This window comes from Primulina eburnea, chromosome 14 (genome assembly GCF_022965805.1).
Source record: "Primulina eburnea isolate SZY01 chromosome 14, ASM2296580v1, whole genome shotgun sequence".
Lineage (NCBI taxonomy): Eukaryota > Viridiplantae > Streptophyta > Magnoliopsida > Lamiales > Gesneriaceae > Primulina > Primulina eburnea.
Genome location: NC_133114.1, coordinates 32,694,386 through 32,717,026, shown reverse-complemented (window position 1 = coordinate 32,717,026; position 22,641 = coordinate 32,694,386). Strand labels below are relative to the sequence as shown.

The following is a 22,641-nucleotide window of genomic DNA, read 5'->3' as shown; positions in this document are numbered from 1 at the left end:
TGACTCAAATAAGACATCTGTCTCACACAATACGACACGTGAGACCGTCTCACACAAGTTTTTGTTAAGTTGATAATTGTATAAGATAAAATAATATTTAAATAAACACATGGAACAATATGTAAGAGTTGTTTGAAGTCGGGAGAAACGAAAAATAAAAAGACCAAAAACGAAAAAATAAATCAATTTACTTTAAATAGGACATTTGTTTATTTAAAAACTCAAACAACACACTAATAAATTATCAATATAATCATGAAAACGCTAGTTGATATATAAAAGCGTTAGTTGAGGTCATAAGTGGGACTGTATATATTGACGGCCTAATGAGAAACTTTTCTTTGGGAGAAAGAAAAAGACAAGGGAAATGAGTGGAAGAAGGTTGCCCGCTCTTCTCCATTATTAACCTCGTCCCCCCCTCTAATGGATCAAGACCAGGGGAATGGAATTCCGATCCCCACCTCTTCATCTCCAGAGTCTGATCATGATGATTATCATCCCGATTCACCGCCAGTTGGATCTCCGGAAGTAACAGGATTCCAACTTTCGCCGCCTGCCGTGCTATCTGATGATCTTCGCTGCAAGATTATCAAGCAGGTGCCTTTTTCCATTTAATCTTGGACTGTCAATTTCCTCGTTGATTTTTTGACCGTTTTGTGTTCTATTGCGATTGGCCGTTTGTTGTATTTAACTTGTCCTATTTTTTTCTAGGTTATGTTTAAAGTTGAGCGGTCTTATGTGTTTTTCTTGCCCGGTCATGCTTTAAAATTAATTGGTTACTCAAGAGTTCAGGTCTTTCTTGACTTGCTTACTGTTAAAAATAAGGATTTTCGTTTTTCTTGATTAATTTTTTTTCAGGGCCACGGTTCCCAATTTTAAAGATTCCATGTTCTTTGATCCTTAACCAAAGTTTTTGGGGTTCATTCTTGGATCAGGAGTTTAAAATTCAGTATATGGGATCAATGGATTTTAAAAGTGTAATTGGATTTGGTATGTGGATCTTGGTCACGTATACCCTGGAATTTACTTGTTATTTTATTATTCAAGTTGTTGTGTTGATCTTTGTCTCATATAAACGAGCATTGCATGTTATTTTAGGATTTTTATGGATAGCTGTTTCTTTTTATGAACCACTAGATTCTGATGTTTCTGTTAACTGTTGGAATAATGTACAGGTAACGAGCATGTACTTGAATATTTTGTTGCTAGTTAGCTAGAAATCTTTGTTCGATGATTCTATCTATGACCTGGTGACTTCTCAATTTGATCAAATATCTGTTCCGTAGTAAGATGTGCTTGATTTTATATTTCTTTAATTTGGAATGTATTTTGTCTTACACAAGCAAGTGAATTCTTTGTGACATTTTATGATACATATATACATTTATGCGGTGATGATTGTAACAGTGCCTTCGTCATCAGAATCTTTTCCATTTCAGGTAGAGTATTACTTCAGTGATGAAAATCTGCCAAACGACAAGTTTCTGATGAAATATGTTGCAAGAAATGACGGTTATGGTGAGTGCCAAACTATGTTCTCTTCTTTCCTTTGGAGATCAATTGGTTCAGTCCACCCTGATTTTAAAAATCATTTTTGTTTTTAATTTCTGTTCCTTTTGATACATATAGTATCATATTTGGGATTTTTTTGGTTTATCAGTTATTATTTTTGTTTTCCCTTTCGAAACGATAATTAGTCATGGAAATTTAAGTTTTTATGTATGTTTAAATTGTTATGATACTTGGATGGGCATCAGTGAAACTTCCATTCATAGTGATCCTACTCCCATGTCTTAAAGGGAATCTTCTATCTTCCAGTTCCTATGGGTGTCATTGCTTCTTTTAGAAAAATGAAAAAGCTTACGAGGGACATGTCATTGATAGTGGCTGCTCTAAAGGAATCTGCTCTTGTTGTAAGTGGTTGATTTTTATGAAAGAACAATGGTCCTGACAATATTGGTAGGATAAAATACAAGTGAGAGTGTGCTAAGCTGTTGATTTGCGGTTTGATTGTTGATTGCAGGTGGTCAGTTCTAATGGTAAAAGGGTGAAGAGGCTTCATCCTTTACCATTGGCTGATGTGAAGGATCCAATGGTATATTCTTCTGATGATGAATTTGATATTATTCTTTTCCCTTTTACTCGATTCATAAATTTTATTAATTTTGTAGGTTTGCACTATACTCGTGGAGAATCTGCCAGAAGATCACTCAGTAGAAAATCTAAATCGAGTGTTTGGTGAAGCTGGAAAGTGTGCATCTTTTAATTTTCTTTCATTTTTACTTTGGTCGTACTTGTTTCTAGTCAATGTAAATGTATCTTTGCTTCTGTATACTAGAATAAAGAATATCACGATCCGTGATCCACGTGATGCTAGGGATTCAAAAAAGTGCACAGTCGCAGAGAAACTGATTAGTGGGAAGGTATACTGAAGATTTTCTTATTTGCTTGTGCTAATCTTTAATGGTTCTTATGTGGAGTAAGGTTGTAAATGTTGCGTAGTTCTTGAATGTGGGTCAGTTCTTTAATTCTAGCAAATCATATTTGAAGTGGCCGGTTATCACTTAAGATACTGTAACCATCAGGGTTTCGGGAAATAACTTGGATGGCATTTGGATAATTTTGTTTACACATTGGACGACACAAATTTATTCAGTGTTTGGTTGTGTATTTGAAGTTAAAGCAAGCAGGAGCTTGTTACTAAATGCCATCACTTCAAGATGTTTGTGGCATCGGCTTTTGGAACATGAATCACTATGTTCTCCTATAATCTTTTTTTACCTTAAATTGAAATGTCTAAAATTAATTTTAGTTACATTTTCTTCTTAGCAGATACCACAGCTTATGAACTTACGAATTGGTGCAACCATGTGAATTATAAGTAAATGCAAAGGGTACAAATGAAATTGTTTACCAGCTACATGTTCCATCAAAATGTGTTTGAGTAATTATTCCATTATGGTTTGTTTTTCTTAAACCTAAGGGTATTAGAGGAAAGAAATTTTGCGGTGTTTATGAGACATAAATAGTTTATTAAAGGAGTTTCTCTTCAGAAATATAGTATAGATTTTGCATCTCTCTCTCTCTGACGTGCACTATATATACGTGTTATTTGTTTCTGTTCACCTGATGTTATTGTCGACTGGGTTTTGTATGAAGTTGCATGCTCTTGTGGAGTACGACACTGTGGAGGCTGCTGAGAAAGCTGTAAGTGCTTAGCAGTCTTTTTTAAACGTAGCATGCCACATCATTCTTGTCATATTTTCTCTTTAGGTTGGATGACTGAGTTTAGGTAATTTGTTTTAGGTGACCTTGCTAAACAACGAGCAAGATTGGAGATATGGATTGCGGGTTAAGCTTCTTAAAAAAGTGGTATTTTGTTCTATTGCTCTTTTGTCCACGTTGCATAAATATTATTACTAAGCATCTGCTTCACATTAGTAAATAAGGTTTGTTTTCTTTTGATCCTTTAGAACAAGGCAGGCCAGAAGAATTTTTTTTGGAGGGAATCAGAGTCCGAGAAATGCAATATTGTTCAAGCATCTGAGTCATCTGGGAATGAGGAGAATCGTGATTCAAGTGAGCAGCATGAATCACACGATGAGGAGGTGCATCTTGAATCTTCTAGAGTTACTTTTAATGTTGTTCTACTCTAGGAATTTCACAGGAGTTCTTAACGGGTCATGGCCTATCTGCATATATGCTTGAACCATTGAGAAAACAATAACACTTCCAAACTCCAATTCAGGTCATGGCCTATCTGCATATATGCTTGAACCATTGAGAAAACAATAACACTTCCAAACTCCAATTCCTTGATGCTTATGCACTGTATATGGGGTCGGAAACTTTGTATGACTAGGTTTGTTCTCGAGCTTGTCTGTAGTGACTTGATGTGTCTATTTGTTGCTATGCATTTATAGATTGTGGACCAGTCATCAAGAGAGAGAAACGGGGTGCATTTGGCCAAAGAGAAAAATGGGTACAAGGGTCGAAACCATCCCGGAAGGAGACTGAAACACCATGGACCAAATGGACACGGTTAGATTATCTAGTTTGTCATCATGAACTTCCCCAGATTCTGTCTTGTAAAACTGATTTTGTTTTATTTTCAGGACATGGAACACAATTTTCCAGTCATGGTACTGAACCATCCAAACCTCCACCAGGCCCAAAAATGCCCGATGGAACCAGAGGGTTTGCCATGGGCAGGGGATGTCCCACGACTACCAATTGAAGCTTAATGGTGTTGAGCTGCAGTATCTGTTCTTGATGGCAATCCGGGCTTTCAATGTTTATCATATCTATAAAATATTTATAATCTAAATGTCAATCTTGTTGCAGAATCTGTCTCGTGGTTTTTGTAATATAGCTTCTATTATAAGTTGTAAAATTTAAAACCTGTGTGATTTTTTGTGTTTCTTGGTTTAAACGAAATTTCTCTCGATGGGGTACAAGTAGGCGGATGTGAGTTAGCAAATGCTAGACTGAAGCAAGAAGGAACATGTTCGAAAGTGACTTCGTATATTAAGTTTTTATATATACAATCTTGATATTATTCATAATTTATAACAGGTGAATATCATCTTAACAAGGAGCATAGAGATAACTACAATTGATGAATATCATATCAAAATTATATATATATATATATATGTATATTCGTGTATGGGTAGTTTTTAAATAAATGATGATAAAAGTTATTCAATGGTTGATTTATAAAAAACAATTTGTCATTTTAATCATTTTAATGTTTTGTCATATCCGTTCTATTGAGATCTCTATTCATATCTGTGCTGGACTCGTCGTATCTGGGGTTTATGGAACCGGAGAAGTTCGACCCGGATCGGTTCATGGAAGAGAGAGAAGAGGGCCGGGTTTACTGGAGGAACTATTTAGCGTTCGGAGCCGGGGCCCGAGTATGTGGGCCAGAGGTACGCGATTAATCAATCTGATGATGTTCATTATTTGTTCTCGACGTGGATTGATTTCAAGAGCGACAAAATCAACGGATGCGATGAGATCTCGTACGACCCTACGATTGATCCTACGAGCTTTTAACGAATCGAACTCGAGCTTTTCACAAGCTTAGTAATTTCAAGACAAGTTGAATTCTAGCATGATGATAAAAGCTCGAATAAAACTCGAGCTTGAGCTCGAGCTCTATCAATCTTAAACGAGCCAAACTCAAGCCAGATTATAAAAGCTCGAATCAAGCTCGAGCTCGAGCTTGAATTAATCTTAAACGAGCCAAGCTCAAGCCTGATACTGTTCGACTTGGTTTGGATCGTTTACATCCCTATGTAAATGGTTCATTTGCTTAAGTCAAACTGACGATGAAAGAAAGACAAAAACACAAACAAAGAAGGAGAAGAGCAATTCTGAGTTACAGGTTTAAATGGTACGTAGATACAAAACGGCAGGTAAAACGAGCACCTTCTCTACTTAATTCACGAGCAAATGCATCATTCAGTAAGTATGTTCATTACCTGAAATTGTCGTCTCCCTCGTCATCATCAGCTTTTGAATCAAGATAAGCCTTGTAGAGGATTCTTCGGTACTTCTCTGGGCTGTCATACATCGTTGTGGTATTAATAATTTCACGTTCCAGCCAATATGGATCCACCACTTCCTTCTCATTCAACTTTGCAAAGAAATCCTCCCATTCGCTAATGATTCGAACTAGGCGAAGACTCTTCTGTCTGGTGAACAAAAACTTGATCAAGTCTTTCGCTAATACCGTCGCCTCCTCCGCCTCAATTATGTAGATGTACTGAAATTAAGGCGAGAATACAATCATCATGTGATTTTAACAAAGAAGTGTCATTTCAAAGGGAGGGAGGAGGAGAGAGAGAGAGTACCAGAAATATAAAGCCAAGAGTTGCCAGTATCACTTGTACAGACTCATCCCATATTCCCGATAGACCTTCTTCATCATCTTCACCAGAAGCGTCACCAGAACCACCCCCACCACGTGGGGGTTTCCCGCCACCGTCATCATAGTATTCTTGTTTCTGAATTTGCTGCTTCAGTACATCTTCAATTGACTGATCCTTTCTAAAATTTCCCATGGTATTCTCGAAAGCTTTCCTCTGAGAAGCCTGCTGCTATATCATTAAGTGAAATTTTCATGTTTTCCTATAAAATCGATTCCAAATCGCTTAAGTTAATAAATAAATCAAAAGTGTGAACTATATGATGACGATTTCCGAAACGAGTTCAAAGGTTGTAAGAACTGAAAACAGTTTGTCTTGTCGGAGTCTGGGAACAGCATGCAAGTACTCTGGAAAAATTTGGAGCAGCTGAGCCCTTTCGTCAGCTAGCAAGTAGCTAATCGTATCGATAACCATTCAAAATCCAAGATCACAAGAAAATGACAATGTTTACTCTCAACATATTTTATCTTCTAATCCTAAGTTCCCTTTTAATTTCTTACATCCAGCCATCCTCACTTAATCATAAAATCCAAAAACACGAGCTTCTACATTCAAATAAGTGGAAAATTTTTGAGAATTTTATAAACTAATTGAAGAATGTCACGTTAAGGTTGCACTTGGATTGATGTATTTGAGTGGATTTGGGAAAGATTTCAAATGATACAATTTTGGGTGTAATTGAAATCCACCATAATTACTAACAAAATTAAATAATTGATACGGAATGGATTTGAACTCCAACTGAATTTTGTATATTAAAGCAAACTAAAGAATTTGAAATCTATCAAACCACGCACAAACTAAATTCATTTAGTCAAACAAAAAAGTCTAACAGCAACAATTGTATGAAAGACAATGTGATCAGCGTAACATCATCAGATTTAATGACTTGAAATAATCAAACAACAGTGGGAAGGTTTAAAAACTTAGTCACCTCATCCGCATTTTCTGATTTTCCTTTGCCACCAAACAAACAGACAGGTGCAGCTTGCTGGTATCTAGTAGTGGCAGAGGTCCGTTTCAGGGAGATTTTGGGAAGTTTTATTCCCAAGTATGAAGAGGTGTTTCTTGATGACTCATTAAATTGGAAATCAAGACCTAGAAATGCCGGCCGTGAACAAACAAGTTGACATGCAGCGATGTTTATGCAACTCATCTCCACACGAATGGCTTAATTCATAATACCTACAAGTTCTCTGCAGTCAGAATTGCTCATTCTCACAAAAAAAAAAAAACTCCTGTCCCTCAAGCTCAAAATAAAAACTTAAAATCTATGTCAAGTTTTTATGCTAATTGAAACAAACTAATCATGCTTGATATCTAGTTCTTATATAATTCAACGAGGAATAATCAAATTTAACATATATAATTATTATGTATTAAGAAACCAACCGGTTTTAACCTTCAACCACACTTTCAAATAAATTTCCAGGACATGGCTCACTCATAAACCCTATAATAAATCCCTCAATCACATCCAATCCTTCGTCAGAATTACACTTTAAAGCTTAAAAAACTTTCAATAGAAATCCAATGGGTAAATGTTCAATTCTTTGAAATTCCCTAAGTTCTCCATTCCACTCAAGCTATCAAAATTACCCACAAAATATGATCGAACATAAAGCACAAACATAGATTTACCTGAAATGCTACTCTTGAATTTGACACCGGCAAGATTCCATCTTTTTTATCTTTTCTCTCCGCCGCGAAGAGAGTTTGAGGGTTTTGATACAGATGAATCTGTAACCCGGCGCTCCGGTAAAGCCCAAGCCCAAACAAAATCTTGCAAGTTAAAATACAACTAAAATTTTATTTCAAAAGTTACTCTATATATTTCAAAACTCCTAGTATTAATTATTTGACTATGCCAAGGGTATGTAATAATTAATTTTCAAAATTATTAAGGATTTAATAAAATATGTACATAACTTAGTAAAAAGGCAGAAATTTGTGTGAGACGGTCTCACGGGTCGTATTTTGTGAGACGAATCTTTATTTGGATAATCCATGGAAAAGTATTACTTTTTATGCTAAGAGTATTACTTTTTATTTTGAATATGGGTAGGGTTGACCCGTCTCACAGATTGTGATCCGTGAGACGGTCTCACATGAGACCTACTATAGTAAAAATACATACACATATTTTGTGATAAGAAGATTACTTAATTAGTAATTTGGGTGTTGAAGGAGATTGAATAATTAAACAAAAAAAGAAGACATACGACGAAAATAATATATAACTTACCACACAATATTTAATCTCTTTCTCCTAAAATAAAAATGAGTGAGTCTCATGTGAGACCGTCTCACGGGTCATAATCCGTGAGACGGGTCAACCCTACCCATATTCACAATAAAAAATAATACTCTTAGCACAAAAAGTAATACTTTTTCATGGGTGACCCAAATAAGAGATCCGTCTCATAAATACGACCCGTGAGACCGTCTTACACAAGTTTTTGCCAATAAAAATTTAACAGCGCAAATCGACATGGACTTTCAAAATTGGAAAACCCCAAAAAAATGTTTATTATATTTTAAAACGCATTTATTTTATTAAGATAAGAAGCGTAATCCGAAAAAGAAAAAAATAGAGAATGCAGCGACTCCGCTGGGGATCGAACCCAGAATCTCTGGTTCCGTAGACCAGCGCCTTATCCATTGGGCCACGGAGTCATTAGATTGAGGGAGGATCTCAAACATTACTTTTGTTTTATGTAATTCGTTGTACAGAATGTTTTTTGGACAAATTTGATGGAAGTATACACACAGGAACAATTAAAATCTCAATTGAGACACATAACTTCGTGTAAGTTAAAAACTTAATTATCGTCTTTGTTTGGAGTGAACAAGAATTGAGCAACATTGTTTGACCAAATTAGATAACCAGGTTGGTGTTGTCTTGTTCATCTACGTGATGATTTTCACAGATGTTGAAGCTCAAGCTGAAGATGCTGGTATATTCAAGATTCATAGTTTCTGAAAACTGAGTTATTTACTACACAAGTGGAGAGTTTCGAGAGAAGCATGGATCAAACCACAAAATATCCTTATTTCCAAACATAGTAAAATTTATAAACCAAACATGACAACCTTAAAAGAACAGAAAAGATGACATTTCTCAAGCATAAGCACTGGGGTTCTGGATCAGATAAGTCTCCACAGCCTTGTAAACTCCCAATACTCTCTCTTTCCCGGCTTTTATCTCTTTCTCTGTCAGCGAGAAATCGCCTTTTGTGTAGTAAGTGCTGGTTACCTTAGAAAATGTACCCCCATCTGGTGCTGCTTCCAACTTGATTGCATGTGTAATCTTCTCAAGATTGTCCATTAAAGTATCGCCTTCAATCACCGTGTAGCTATAACTGTATGTCTCTTCGTTCAGTTCATCAATCTGATACTTCAAAGATTTAAGATTACTACCTGTAAAAAATAAAATTAAGATTAAAAATACATCTCATAACTGGATTAGAATTATATGCAAGATCGTAAACAGGTTTGGATGTTTAGTTAGTTACCTTCAGCAAAATTAACCTGTTTTATGCTTCCCACTCCACCGTTGCCTTGAAGAAATTCCATGCTTTTAATTACCTGTGGGAGAAGTTTTGGGATCAAGTTACTGGAGTCTAGAATTGAGGCTTTAAAGATTCTTTTTGGACAGACTGCAGAAGCGTGCTCTTCTGTAAAAGTAAGGACACCCATTTTCTTTCCCTACTGTTTCGAGGGTTCTTATTGATTGGATTGTGTGGGAGATATAATGTGACCATTGATTCTATTTATAGGCTATAACTACAGGTTCTGAATCATAACAGGGACAAACTTTGTTAAATCCCCAGATGACGATCCTCCATAATGCTCCAAATCCCAGAATCTTGCCAATGTCATTCCAGATTCTGGGAATATACCCTTTTCTGTAATAATATCAATCGAGTAACAAAAATAATAAAAAGGGAAAAATCAGAGTAAACTGGAGTTTTCCTTAAATACAAACTTCAGCACCATGCAACCTTTGCAGCACAAATAGAGACAAGAAATGGAATGTATTGGGCCGTCCACAAACATGAATGAATTTATAACTTTCGATTTTAAATCTATAAATACAGCACTTCCCTGTGATAACTTCGCCAAGAAAAACAACATTCCAGCTTTTAATAAGAAAAAGCACCAAAGAACTTGGCTATTACCACATTCACTGACGAGCACATTTCTCCAATCCATCCTTCAAGAGTCTTCAAGGCCTCCATTGTGGACTCACACAACTTGATACCGAAGATGATGCCACAAGGTATCAGCAGCATTCAGATTACTGAAGGTGATGGTGGTGCCGGAAGCATCAAGCAGATTAATTTTGCTTATGGTGGAAACTTCAGATCTTTGAAATATCGCGTAGATGAGCTTGATGAAGAGTCCCTTGTGTACAAGTACACGCGTTGACAGATAAACTTGAAAAGAGTACATATGGAGTCAAGTTTGAGGTAACAAAAGATGGTGGCTCTGTGTCTAAGGTGACAAGTACTACACTGTTGGGGATTTCATGCTTAAAGAAGATGAAGTCAAGGCAGGAAAAGAAAAGGTGATAGGAATGTACAATGCTGTTTAAGCTTATCTACTCCAGAATCCACATGCCTATGCTTAGTTTGCTCGTTTTCCTTTTTTTCGTTTGGTCAATGTTGTCCGCATATTTTCTGAGTCTCGGATGTTGTTTCTGTTTGTGAGATATCTTTTTTCGTTTGTTTACCGGTTATCCTCGGGATTGTCAACTCGAAATAAAGCCATTTTCTTCCAAATAAAGTGATTGTGCTTGCTTATGGAACCAAACAATGATGCCATTCGGACTGCCCATGGATATGGAAAAAAGGGTTTCAAGAAATTTAACAAATTCAGACATGCGTACGTCTACAAAGAAAGAACACTGAACGGTGCTAATACTTAATTATTATTTGTGTATTTTATTTGAACATCTGTCTGAGGTCTTTAACTAGTACATGTATATAAAACACAATTTCGTAAACAAGGCTAATACTTTTGACAAAGTCACCGTTGTTTGATGGAACTAAAGAGCTCCTCAAATGACTGTCGAGGAGCTTCTGTTCGGGCCACTATTTCCACCACTTTGTAGGAAGATTCGGGACATAGCAATGCCTCAACGGCTACTTCTGCAACCTGATCTCTTGATATCGTCCCCGCAGAAAGAGTATCCTGCAAGGACGGAGAAAGTTTGGCTTGAGTGAGTAAATAAGGGATCAAGAAAACATGCAGCAACTCTTACTAAAATTCGAAACTGTTTGTCAAATATCATTACCTCTTGCTCCATGACTATATTCCCCTTGGGTGGATCGTTCTTTAGTCCCCCAGGCCGTATAATCGTGTAATTGATACCAGACTTGCGAATATGCTTCTCTGCTTGAAGCTTTGCAATCAAGATGAGTCCAAGGACATTCAGAAAAATGTAAGCAGGATTTAAAAACTGTCCCATTGAAGCTCCGTTGACTAAAATAGAACTTATGAGTATAAATCTGTTCACACCACGTTTCTGGCAAGCTTCAACTAGGTTTACTGTCCCAAAGTTATCCACCTACACAAGAAGATTGCACAAGTCCATGAAGAGTATGCATCCAAAGTGTAACAGAACCAAGAACACAAAAACCGAAGAAATTCACTCACCTTCCACGGAGCCGTTAAATTCCATGAAGGTCGAAAACCAGTAGCACATATTACTGCTTCAGAATCATCGCTAATAGCCTCAGCTAACTTAGTTGAACCCTCGGTCACATCTGCTTTCACCTGAAAATACAGGTGCATATAATCGGAGCCAACAGATTCACCAAAATTTACAGCTTTATAGTTAAATAAATGGCAAAAAATGCAATTCAGACAGAAATTTTACGTAATACACGAGGCTTTTAACATTGCAACCAATTGCTAATGTACGAAAACTTGATTTTTTGTCTTCGGTTATAAAGGAGATTGTGGCTCACTCGGCTTATCCGCACAGAATGTTCAAGACTATATTAATACCAAATCAACAAAAGCCCAATTCCGCAATCAAATTATAAATATCCAAAAACGGAAACTTAAATGCAAGAGAGCTATAATACTAACGATTTGAAGATCGGTGTTGTTTCCGGGTAAAATTGATTTCGCTTTCTCAACATCACGGACACCAGCCTTGACAGAAAATCCCTTAGCCAAAAGCTGTTCCACAATCCTTTTACCGGTGCTCCCAGTGGCACCTGCAACAAATATTTTCTTCTTCTGAGAAGAACCCGTCCGCTGTTCTCCCTTAACCTGACTTCCCTCCATCTGCATTCAGTCAAATATAGAATAAAGCACCAAAAGAACACATGCAGAGACGTAAAGACTCCCAATTTATGATATAATGCAACGCAGAAGATTCGAGAGAGATTGAGAAAATTACAATCAGACAAGACAGAGAGACGCAATGAAACCAAATTCGTAATGCAGTAAAGAAACAGGAGATTCGAGAGAGGTTGAGATGAGAAGATGAGGAAACTTACAGTCGAAGCTTTCGTGTGAGATTTGGCTTTGAACGAGAATAAATTGAGAACGAGAGGTAGTAGGAAGAGTCTACCAGTGTTGAGTGTAGCCTCGTTGGAATCGTACCCGCCACAAATATCGTAAGATAAGAACTCAACGTGGCATTAATCACTATATTTTACCAGATTTTAATATATAACATACATAATTTTTTTAATTTTATCTCATCCTTATTTTTTATCATTAATATGTCATATTATACATACATATATATATATGATAATTGCTAAATATTCTACAAAAAAAATAATATTTATACTATTTATACATTACAAGATAATTAGAGTTCCTGCCTTTTGTCATTTAAAACAATAATTAAATTCACAAATGAATATCTTGAAAAGAATCGAATGAAGATAAATTAGATTTTTATTGGAAATAATTTAGGTATGTGCATTTTTATGACTTACCATGAAATCAATAAATATTATAGTTTTGAAGTTTTATAGGTATTTTAAATTTTTGAAGTCCTTAAGAACTAAGGACGTAGCTTAAAAACATAATTTGACCAAAGTACACCGTGTAACATTTCCTCTTGTAGCAGTCAAAAGAAATGCATATGAATTGAACATTATCGTAATAAAAGAACGGATAAAATTAAATTTCGATCATCATTCGACCTGCTTCTAAAAAAAATAAAAATCAAACACCATATTAATAGCACGATTCTTCATGGACCATGGTTCATGTAATATAATATATTTAAATTCAAAAAGTTATGCATTTTAATAAAACTAAGAAAAGCTATAGTTTCAATGAATTTGAAGCAAATAATGATCAAAGCCTTAAACCAAGAGCTAAACTCAGAAGTTATTGCGCCGAATTAACAAAAAAGCCGACGATTGACTCAATGGCACTCTGGCTAAAAAGGTCTGCTTCTGCTATGGAGCTCTCACATAGCAGCTCTGGTCACGGCTTGAATGCAGAAAACGCCACAACAGAGTTGTGTCCACCGAATCCAAATGAATTCGAAATGGCTGCATTTGATAAAGAGCATTAAAATCTTGCACAAATTCATCATTTGACAAGGAGTTTATAGAATTGGTGGAGAAAAATAGATGAATGGGGAACCAAAAGGTGTCATACCAACGTTTACTTCATGTTGCTGCTTTTTGTTTGCAACAGTGTCAAATTCCACAGATGGCTCTGGGTTCTGCGTTAATGATAATAATATATTGTAAACTGGAGAAGCAAAAGCCAATTAATGGTCACACGATTCCACAGTTTCTTCAAAGATTTTCACTGATGGGCACATAAGGGTAGGTCACAGGCACTAGGCTCGTAGCAAACTAGTTAGTTCCAACTTACAAATTGGTTGATGGAAGGGTGAATCCAGCCTGTTGTAACAGCTTTGATGGTCGCAATAGCTTCCAAACCTCCGGCAGCACCAAGGCAGTGCCCTATCATTGACTGTATAACATCAGAAGTGAGAAACCAACCATGAATAATGTCACATTGGGTCCAAAACCTCAGGCAGGCAGATAGACGGTGGGGGCAGTGCTTGTTGGGGGTCTTACCTTAGTTGCGTTGATTTTGATGTTTGAAGTGTTTTTGAACACCTTCTTAATTGCATTTACCTCCGCTAAGTCGCCTACTATAGTGGAGGTTGCGTGGGCATTAATATAGTTAACCTGAAATGGAGCAACAGTTTCACATTTGAAAGGCTAGTGATCTCAAAAAAGATAACATGGGTATAATGATAACAAATTGATCAGCAGATACATTAAGAATCTTGACTCTTGGTTTTCTTACAAGTCTGCAAGTTCGGAATTGTGGCCGCATGTCACTATAATGTAATGAAATGAAGTAAGCAAATACCTCCTCAGAGGAAACCCCAGCATCTTCTAGAGCGCTAAGGATGCATGAAGAGACACCAAGGCCATCAGATCTCGGATCTGTCATATGATAAGCATCACAGTTAACTGCACCTCCCAAGTACTCAGCAATTATTGGTGCATTTCGTTTCATTGCATGTTCCAGACTTTCCATCACCTGTTCAAATTGAACAGTAACATCATATTTCAGTCAGGAGTCTTCTTGATCAGATAACTTTTGTGGGAAGATGTAAGCAGAAAGGGAAATTAAATGATGTGCCATGTAAAAGATGAGAACAATTTAAAGTCCAGTTTAAAATACCCCGAGTCCAAGATTTATAATTAAATGAGAGGAAAAAATCTTACCAAGACTCCAGCACCTTCACCCATGACAAAGCCATCTCGATCTTTGTCCCAAGGCCTAGAAGCAGTTTTGGGATCATCATTTCTTTGAGACAAAGCCCGGCACGCGACGAAACCTCCCAGTCCAATAGGAATAATAGCCGCTTCGGTCCCACCAGCTACCATTATATCAGCTTCACCTCGACGGATGTGATTTGCAGCAGCATAGAAACAATAATTTGAGGTGGCACAAGCAGTTGATATTGAGTAATTTGGACCCATCAAGCCAAGATCAATTGCAAGCAATGCAGATGCCATGTTTGTTATGGCATAAGGTATGAAAAACGGAGTTATTTTCCTGTGACCTTTCTCTATCAGTGCCTTAACGCCCTCAGAGAAAACTGTAAGACCACCCATTCCTGTCCCAACAAGAACACCAGCACGAATTTTATCAATCTGCAATGATACCAAACTAAAATAATTTGAGAGGGACGGCATACACCTTCAAATAAATTAATCGAACGGGATAAATCATAAACAAATAGAATCCGGCCAAGACCAACCAATACTTCTTTATGTAGAAAATAATGCACGTAATAAATACTAAAACAAGTTCAAAAAAAGGGGGAAATTAATGCCGCGACAAGTTAAAAATCTATTAAAAGACGACGAAGAGTTGATAACTAAATTCTCGACAGTATCAAAATTTAAGGAAAAAAATCGTCAGACTTAATAAGTATATTAACAATAAAGCATTGATTTACAACTGCTGTCCCAGTTTACTCAACCGTAGAAAGTTTGCTTTTAATTGTTGTAAAGTACTAAGCAGAGGATCAGTCATCAACTAAGAGAAAAATATACAATTCCAAGAGTTAGCAATGACGCGTTCCAAAAAAGTACCAACGAATTCGAAGTAAAAAATTCGAAACAAAAAAAAAAGACGAAAAACGCAAACTGAAATGAAGAGCTCCCCATTCCTCACAAGAATATGAACAATAACAAAATCATAAAACAAAATTCATAATCAAGAAACTACTTCACCAATCCAAATCCCACCAACAAAAACTCGTAATAAAGAAAATTTGTAAAGTTCATAACTGGAACCCCAAAATCTATGTAGTCGATTACCTTTCAGCTTTAAACCACTTAAATAAAGCTATTTATCACGGAAGAAAATCACCCAAACACATTCCAAAACCTTGAAAAAAGTATCCAATTAAAAATCAAAGCACATCGATCTTTGAGAAAATCAATCCTCAAACCTCCCAATTAACTTTTTACCTTGTCAAGCTTATCACCCCCAAGATCCGCACTTTCGAGTGCCTTTTTCCCCGCAACAATGCAGTATCTCAAACAGTCGTCCAATCTCCTGTCGTTCTTCCCATCAATGTAGCCGTCCGATTTGAATCCCCGAATCTGTCCGCCAAATCGCGTGGGGAATTTGGACGCATCAAAGCGGTCTATTAAAGTGATGCCGCTCTCACCACCAAGCAACTTATCGTAAAAAATGTTTACATCATTCCCGAAAACGGAGACGAGGCCCATGCCCGTAATTACCACGCGCTTCTTGGGGTCTGTCTCTCGCTTGGGCGCTGCGACGACTGCGGAGGCGGACACAGTGAAGGGGAGCCTTCTAGCTGGGGGTTTGACATTATAGCGGAATAAAGGGACGGGCTGCGGACGTTTCCGGAGGGGATCGAGCGGGGAGGTTCGAAGCGCAGTAGATTGAATTGCTTGCATGCTGGAAGCCGGGTTTCTCGATGAGAACAATGTGGTGGCATGGATAGTGAGGAATGTAGTAGTATATGTATTAAGGAATTATTAATATTATTACACCTTGAAGCATCCGAAATTTTGAAGAATTCATTCATCTTTTGCCGAAAAACGTTACATATAATATTTTCAGTTTTTAAATATAAAAATTTAAAAATAAATATATTTTTAAATTTAATGAAACATGTCACATGTATAGAAAAAAAAAACCATAGCGACCCTTTAATACCAATATATGGAATATATAATAATATTTAACATCGGGATTGTTGTAATAATGCCCAAAATATAGAAACTAAATATTTTTTGTCACTCCAAGAGTTTTACAGTTTTAACGTGCAAACATATGATGCATCCTCGTTAAGTTTCAAATCAAACAATAACCTTAAAATCGAGCAAGGATAAGTTCAATGATTTTGCTAAGCTTTTAACTTCTGCAATCATAGCCACTGCATCATTGAGTTTGTTCACTGATGATCCGACACCCTGTGACACATCAATTATAAATATGTTTCCCAGGCAGAGGACATACATTCCAGATTACAATCAAATTGTTGGGGTTGCCTGTAGTATCTGTATCAAACATAACACAGTTGCAATCAAATTGCATTGATAATACTCAAGTAACCAGGAAACAAAAAAAATGGAGTCCGCAACATAGATTTATGTAGTTCTTGTAATTTGTTTGAAGATCCTGATTATTAATTTAAAAAATTTGAAGACAAGATTTTAAGAAAGCCCTAATATTGTCAAAGTTAGCATCTTTTAAAAATTTCATCATATTTTGGAAAATAAAGTTTTAAAAGGCAGTATGAAAGAACGATTTTGTTCTATCACTATGTCAGGCTGACATATGCTCTGCGGTCGAATTTATTTCATGATTTAACTGTAACTTTTATGTCAAGTGTATTTTGCTCGATGTTGCATATACAATATCCAAATACATTAGACAGAAAATGGTAAACGAGTGGCTTCAAGAAAAAGAATCGGTCGGCATACTTTATATGGTCTCGAAATATGCTATTGTTCTTCAATCAAACCTCAAGACCCTCCAAGGACAACCACGTGCTAAAATTCAAAATTACAGGATGGGCGATACTACCTTTTCGATTAAACCAAGAACACCAGGCTTTGATGGATTGGAAAACTTTCCTCCTGTCTGCATTATGCCAACACCTCTTGTTCCAACTGTTCAGCTAGTTTCACCTGTTGCCCTCAAAATGATGTGATGAAAACTAAATAAAAGCTTGATTTGAAGTAAATTAACTTCATACTCATCATAAGCCAGAACATAACTTGGTCAGGAGTGTGACAGAAGGAAGAATCTTTTTAGTCTCCTTTGTTAAATTGAGTATCTGTAGCGCAAAAGGCTAGTAGATGTTAAAATAGCTAGTGATACACATGAAAAATTGGGTACTTACAAAATCCTTAACACCAACTTCACAACCTTTTATTTTCAGAAGGATTTTTCCTAACGCCAGCACAAACATAATCAAAAAGAGAAATGCTTGTACACAACCAGAGAGGTTCCCATACCTGCTTGGGAGATAAAGTCAAACCCATCTCATAAATGAGTCATAATTGTCAATCGAGATCTCGACCAGAAAACATTAGATTTTACCTTTGATTGGAAAATATCATGATTTTATGATCGCTTCAACGTATCAATTTCAAGACAATACAAAAGCAGAACAATCAAAAGAGAGTTGGTTTCCAACCATCAAAGGCTCCTGCTTCAACAGCTGCTGGAAATGATGCAGGATCTACAGAAGAAACACATACCTGCAAATAAATTAATAAAGAAATATGAATTGAAACAGCAGGTGGTTGGATTTATAAAAATGGCATGTTATTCTAGAAAATTAAAAATAGGCAAGTGTTGCAAGATATTTGGTACTTTGCTAAAACCGGCGAAAACTACCCTCATGTAATAGTGTATTTTTTAACAAGTCTAACTTCTCTGCATGCACATGTGGACGATTGGCACTTTTCTCAAATTTTTAACAGATTTACTCAAAATATTGTTACATCTGAAGAGTTCTTTGGCGTATGTTCAGAAGCTCCCGATAAAAGTTGTCAATACGAACTGTCGAACTGATGGCACAAAGTGAACTACTATATGTAGACAACTGACAGCAAAATAGGTTAGTATATTAGTTATAAAAATCGGTGACAAAGCAATAAAATTCTTCCCATGATCAACTCTGTTTCTACCGAAGAGAAGTCAAGCTCGTTGCAAGTTTCACCAAGTCGGGATCGAAAGCAATATCCACATGAGTTGCACCACCCTGCCAGATTGAGCCAAACCAGGACAGTAAATAGATCATAGACAAACTTCCTGTGTGAGAGAGAGATAGAGAGAGAGTACACAGAAGAACAAATAAAGTAAGAGGATCTTTGAAATTGGTTCAACTATCATTTGTCTTCAAAAGTTGTTTCAGTCTAGCAAGAAAAAGATGAAGAACATGGATTATTCCCCTCTGAACACCAAATAAATACAAGTATACTTAGAGCACAAGATTAGGTTATGTATTCTGGAGGAGGGACTATGGACAGGAATTTAAGTTCAGTTCAAGTCGAGCATGGTAGAAACTAAAGGTTTTTAATCTCTAAGCATCCATGAAATAACACCGCCCTAAACTTTAAGCTAGCAGGCAGGCAGGGTATGCTAAAATATGTTCCCAAGGTACCCTTTCTTGCGCATCAAACCGCCACAATATCACGTGTTTATAAGCGTTACAACATCTGTTTGTGTCACAACTAAGAATGTTTGAATACCCATATATGTTTCAATAAAAAAAGGAGACATATAAGAGCAAAAAGTTTTTAACTTCCTCAAACTACAGATTTTAGTCAAGCAGACCTTACCGAAAAGGTAAAAAAATACAACTTTATCTGCAGCTATAACCACCGAAGCAACATTATATTTATCCAAATTCTGCAACCCTGAGATAATCTACAGGAAACATAAAGTAACACAAAATCTGTCAGACAAGTTAGCTTCACTTGCTCAAGAAAAATATGTACAACATGAAAAACACATATCGAAATTGGAAAGGCTCAACTTTGAATCAAAATCCATTTAGCATAAGTAATTCTGTATCGTTCAAGTGAAAGAAAAGAAAAGAAAAGAAAAGCACTAATGCAAAAAAGAAAGTAGTGTTCAAAACTGGAAATTTACTTTGAGGGCTCTTCTTTGTTGGAAATCCTTCAAGACTATCTCTTTGGTAGTCGAATGCAAAGCCATCGTCTGAGTTATATATTTTCTTGCGCTGACACATGAAAGTCGCTTTGGATAAGTGGTGTCAATCAGTATCAATGGATTTTGATTGGGTTTAAAACTGGTATTAATTGTGGGTAAAACAATGGAATTTATCTTGCTCTACTCTCAGCTTTGCCCCTCTTATTTGAATTGGTATGTTTGAGAGAACTGAGAAGATAAGAAGTCGGGAACTTAAATAAAGATTAAGAAGGAAACAAGAAAAAAAAGAGAGATACTTTGGAGTTGATTAAACATTTTTTTAACAGATAAACATGGAAAATTGATTGTTCTTGGTCTCAGGTGGTAATGTTTTTTAAAGAAAAATTACACCGAACAAAAACGAAGTTCTACAGTTGACCTTCAAATCCAAACACTTGCTTGCACAACGCCCACTTTTCTCCGTCATCTCAAGACAAGGTCGTTTTTTAGGGTAAAATGTCATTTAAGTAGTGCAAGGCTGAGCATCAAGAACTCTGAAACTTTTAAATATGATTTTAAAAAATAAATCTGAGAATAATAATTAAGTAAAATGTTAATAAAAATAACTAACATTATATATGGATCGTAAGTATATATAAATTGTTGGGACTAATACCGTTAATTGGCAAAAATGAAAAAATTGCAAACTAAAGATTTCCTTTCTACGTTTTAGTAAGTTATCCAGTTATGATATCAATATGAATTATGATAAATTAATAATCTAAGTGGCTTTTAGAAAATATTTTACATCGGTTTATCAAATTATAATTTATTTTATTAATTAAACTGCACTTTAAAACACTATTACATATAATAAATATCATAATTTATATTATTTTGTACGCGCCAGCTCTCCATGTCCTCTTCCATCGCCTTTCTTCGTCTCCTTTTGTCCTCCAATTCACCGTTCATTTCATTGCACCGCTCTTTGACCCGTCGGAGCATCATGCCACAAGCAACATCCGGAATGGGTGGCCATTCAAGTAATGATCCGCCACGGAATCGACATCGGAATGGCAAAAAGAATAGACTTTCCCGCAGGCTGTAAATATGATTATGGCAATCAGTCCATGGCATTTTTGAAGAGCCGAGTTCTACGCTTCGAAAAGGTGATCGCCCCATTTTTTTCGTCCTGGATTAGGTTAACGTCGGTCTTTCTCCGCCCTATGAGCTTTTCTCTACCAGTCTAGGAGCCATGTGATCATAATCTTTGAGGTTGGCAAAAATGATCGGAATAATTATTTAAAAATCTCAAATACAACAATATTAGCAATTTGACTATGAAAATTGCCATTGAAGAGAATAAATCCAAGTAAGATTGCCTCCGTACATCTCAGAATTTTTCGCAAGATTCGCAAAAACTTTATTTGAGGATTTTGTAAACTTTCAACAGCTAACCGTGATTTTAAGTTATATATCATATTAATTGTCATCTCGCTAATAATTAAAGTTAATTATTTTAAAAAAAATTATGCATGGTCTTGAGTTCCATTCCATTACCATGAAACTGAGTATTTTCTACCTCTTCTACGAGTACAGGTAGAAAAATATTTCTAAAATAACTTTTCGAATATTTTTGAAAATGCCAATTTTTTTTCTAAAAATATCACAACCTGATACTACTCATACTTCTAAGTTTTATGACATACAGAAAAAATAATAAAACAAACTAGATACAGAAAACATGATTACACCTTACATAAAAATCATCATAAAGAAAGTTATATTTTATAGTAAAATTTAATTTACATAGACTATGTCAAGAATGACTATCAAACATGAACAATATTGTACACGACCATGTAAGTAATACTAAGCCAAAACTACCTGTTTGAAACTAGTTATTTTAAATTTGTTGATTTCGGGTTCATGACAAGTTTAATTAATTAGTACCTAATATAGAAATCTTGAAAACTAATGATGCACCATTTCTTTTTGTGTCGAAATCATGATATGTAGCTGAGTGTGTCACGCCCCGAGACCGGGGTTAGTCGACACCGGCGTTGTTCAACAATCACATAATCGCCAAACAACAAACCTCGTAGTTCAGTATAAACCAAAACCAGTCTATTTCATAATTAACTCAAAATAATCTTGTCTTAAAGTGATAAATTCCAAAACGAAATAAAATGTGCGGAAGCGATATACAACTTGAATCGAAACTTAGGAAGAACATAAGTGAGAAATCTTCATATCTCGAAACTTCATCTCCAACTCCAAAACACGTCTTATTCATCCTTGTCTACTTGATCTTCATTCTCATCCGGGGAGAAATGTAAGGGGTGAGTGTTTGGGAAACACTCAGCAAGTGGGGGCCGATCGATTACCACAAATACATATAAATATAATTTAAAACCCATATTGCAACTGATTTTTTTCAAAACATAGTATCTCATATCAGATCAGAATCGGAATTGAAATGCGAAACAAAGATTATCAGACAATTCAGAACAGAACGAATCAGAACAAATGAAAACACTGTTATTCATCTCGTTATCCATGGTCAAATTGTCCCCAATATGTTAGTCCTCTAAGGGGTGAGGCCAAAACACAGTTTTATACCCACTGATGGGGGCCGAAACACAGTTTTATACCCACTGATAGGGGCCGAAACACAGTTTTATACCCACTGATGAGGGCCATATATAATTTACAATCGTCGTTCCATATCCCACTCGAATCATAACAGTGAACCACAAAAATCAGATGTATCAAACAACATTTATCGGAATTTTTTAATGAACTCAGCAGAATCGAAGAACATTGTAAATAGAAGAACATATCGTACATCGATCGAGATTTTATAAAATGTATAATAGCATTTTCCGAATGTCATGAAATACTTATACAAAGTTTAAGTTACAAAGAAATACATAGCAAAAGCCCACTTACAATATTCTGACTGCTTAAGGAAACGTGAATGGTGAGATTGCGGCAGAGCTTCGCTACTTGAGGATGAAATCTTCGAAAATACGGTGAT

General features: G+C 36.0%; 5 protein-coding genes, 1 non-coding gene and 1 pseudogene across 14 annotated transcripts; 2 read left to right on the top strand and 5 right to left on the bottom strand.

Annotated features, from left to right (window-relative positions):
• The first annotated feature begins 325 nt into the window (after positions 1-325).
• On the top strand, positions 326-4,460 carry LOC140811875 (la-related protein 6A-like). Of its 4 annotated transcripts, none has more exons than XM_073169991.1 (11): positions 328-597; positions 1,440-1,518; positions 1,819-1,913; positions 2,024-2,095; positions 2,172-2,251; positions 2,339-2,423; positions 3,160-3,207; positions 3,307-3,369; positions 3,474-3,608; positions 3,924-4,041; positions 4,116-4,460. In XM_073169991.1, exons 1-11 carry the CDS (start codon positions 424-426, stop codon positions 4,235-4,237), a joined length of 1,071 nt encoding a protein of 356 aa, XP_073026092.1. In that variant the 5' UTR covers positions 328-423; the 3' UTR covers positions 4,238-4,460. The 4 variants fall into 4 exon arrangements, with proteins under 4 accessions (XP_073026093.1, XP_073026092.1, XP_073026091.1 ...); XM_073169990.1 differs by having other exon boundaries at positions 329-597; positions 3,307-3,372; XM_073169992.1 differs by lacking the exon at positions 4,116-4,460 and having other exon boundaries at positions 326-597; positions 3,307-3,372; positions 3,474-3,680; positions 3,749-3,956.
• Positions 4,461-5,337: 877 nt separating this feature from the next.
• Positions 5,338-7,733, bottom strand: LOC140812645 (uncharacterized). Of its 4 annotated transcripts, none has more exons than XM_073170972.1 (4): positions 7,578-7,733; positions 6,871-7,121; positions 5,862-6,104; positions 5,338-5,773 (listed from the first exon to the last, which is right to left on the bottom strand). In XM_073170972.1, exons 2-4 carry the CDS (start codon positions 7,090-7,092, stop codon positions 5,486-5,488), a joined length of 753 nt encoding a protein of 250 aa, XP_073027073.1. In that variant the 5' UTR covers positions 7,093-7,121; positions 7,578-7,733; the 3' UTR covers positions 5,338-5,485. The 4 variants fall into 4 exon arrangements, with proteins under 4 accessions (XP_073027073.1, XP_073027074.1, XP_073027071.1 ...); XM_073170973.1 differs by having other exon boundaries at positions 5,862-6,101; XM_073170970.1 differs by having other exon boundaries at positions 5,862-6,107; positions 7,578-7,732.
• Positions 7,734-8,539: 806 nt separating this feature from the next.
• Positions 8,540-8,612, bottom strand: TRNAR-ACG (transfer RNA arginine (anticodon ACG)). Its single transcript has one exon. It is a non-coding gene; the product is annotated as a tRNA-Arg (tRNA).
• Positions 8,613-8,950: 338 nt separating this feature from the next.
• On the bottom strand, positions 8,951-10,102 carry LOC140812805 (major allergen Pru ar 1-like). Its single transcript, XM_073171171.1, has 2 exons — positions 9,452-10,102; positions 8,951-9,356 (listed from the first exon to the last, which is right to left on the bottom strand). The coding sequence occupies exons 1-2, from the start codon at positions 9,633-9,635 to the stop codon at positions 9,058-9,060; spliced, it is 483 nt and encodes a 160-aa protein (XP_073027272.1). The 5' UTR covers positions 9,636-10,102; the 3' UTR covers positions 8,951-9,057.
• Positions 9,967-10,680, top strand: LOC140811367 (major allergen Pru ar 1-like; annotated as a pseudogene).
• A 144-nt stretch (positions 10,681-10,824) lies between these two features.
• On the bottom strand, positions 10,825-12,595 carry LOC140812804 (uncharacterized protein At2g34460, chloroplastic). Of its 2 annotated transcripts, none has more exons than XM_073171168.1 (5): positions 12,452-12,595; positions 12,036-12,236; positions 11,598-11,717; positions 11,236-11,508; positions 10,825-11,132 (listed from the first exon to the last, which is right to left on the bottom strand). In XM_073171168.1, the coding sequence occupies exons 2-5, from the start codon at positions 12,234-12,236 to the stop codon at positions 10,968-10,970; spliced, it is 759 nt and encodes a 252-aa protein (XP_073027269.1). In that variant the 5' UTR covers positions 12,452-12,595; the 3' UTR covers positions 10,825-10,967. The 2 variants fall into 2 exon arrangements, with proteins under 2 accessions (XP_073027269.1, XP_073027270.1); XM_073171169.1 differs by having other exon boundaries at positions 12,352-12,470.
• A 719-nt stretch (positions 12,596-13,314) lies between these two features.
• Positions 13,315-17,663, bottom strand: LOC140811961 (3-oxoacyl-[acyl-carrier-protein] synthase I, chloroplastic-like). Of its 2 annotated transcripts, none has more exons than XM_073170099.1 (9): positions 17,523-17,663; positions 16,805-16,906; positions 15,929-16,388; positions 14,672-15,103; positions 14,310-14,483; positions 14,009-14,122; positions 13,800-13,901; positions 13,578-13,644; positions 13,315-13,468 (listed from the first exon to the last, which is right to left on the bottom strand). In XM_073170099.1, exons 3-9 carry the CDS (start codon positions 16,385-16,387, stop codon positions 13,401-13,403), a joined length of 1,416 nt encoding a protein of 471 aa, XP_073026200.1. In that variant the 5' UTR covers position 16,388; positions 16,805-16,906; positions 17,523-17,663; the 3' UTR covers positions 13,315-13,400. The 2 variants fall into 2 exon arrangements, with proteins under 2 accessions (XP_073026200.1, XP_073026201.1); XM_073170100.1 differs by having other exon boundaries at positions 16,805-16,984; positions 17,523-17,661.
• Between the last annotated feature and the right edge of the window lie 4,978 nt (positions 17,664-22,641).

Bases quoted from the DNA above. Each gene is read 5' to 3' on its own strand.
- LOC140811875 (XM_073169990.1), top strand. From the start codon at position 424: ATGGATCAAGACCAGGGGAATGGAATTCCGATCCCCACCTCTTCATCT. The intron at 2,096-2,171 runs GTATATTCTTCT...TTAATTTTGTAG, and splicing joins CTGATGTGAAGGATCCAATG to GTTTGCACTATACTCGTGGA. The intron at 2,424-3,159 runs GTATACTGAAGA...TTTTGTATGAAG, and splicing joins AGAAACTGATTAGTGGGAAG to TTGCATGCTCTTGTGGAGTA.
- LOC140812805 (XM_073171171.1), bottom strand. From the start codon at position 9,635: ATGGGTGTCCTTACTTTTACAGAAGAGCACGCTTCTGCAGTCTGTCCA. The intron at 9,357-9,451 runs GTAACTAACTAA...TATTTTTTACAG, and splicing joins ACAGGTTAATTTTGCTGAAG to GTAGTAATCTTAAATCTTTG.
- LOC140811961 (XM_073170099.1), bottom strand. From the start codon at position 16,387: ATGCAAGCAATTCAATCTACTGCGCTTCGAACCTCCCCGCTCGATCCC. The intron at 15,104-15,928 runs GTAAAAAGTTAA...GTATCATTGCAG, and splicing joins GGGGTGATAAGCTTGACAAG to ATTGATAAAATTCGTGCTGG. The intron at 13,645-13,799 runs GTAAGTTGGAAC...TCATTAACGCAG, and splicing joins ACCCTTCCATCAACCAATTT to AACCCAGAGCCATCTGTGGA.
- LOC140812804 (XM_073171168.1), bottom strand. From the start codon at position 12,236: ATGGAGGGAAGTCAGGTTAAGGGAGAACAGCGGACGGGTTCTTCTCAG. The intron at 11,718-12,035 runs GTTAGTATTATA...CTGTATTTTCAG, and splicing joins ACAACACCGATCTTCAAATC to GTGAAAGCAGATGTGACCGA. The intron at 11,133-11,235 runs GTAATGATATTT...CCGTCCTTGCAG, and splicing joins ATATAGTCATGGAGCAAGAG to GATACTCTTTCTGCGGGGAC.
- LOC140812645 (XM_073170970.1), bottom strand. From the start codon at position 7,092: ATGAGTTGCATAAACATCGCTGCATGTCAACTTGTTTGTTCACGGCCG. The intron at 6,108-6,870 runs GTGACTAAGTTT...TTAATGATATAG, and splicing joins AATCAGAAAATGCGGATGAG to CAGCAGGCTTCTCAGAGGAA. The intron at 5,774-5,861 runs GTACTCTCTCTC...CCTTAATTTCAG, and splicing joins CTCTTGGCTTTATATTTCTG to TACATCTACATAATTGAGGC.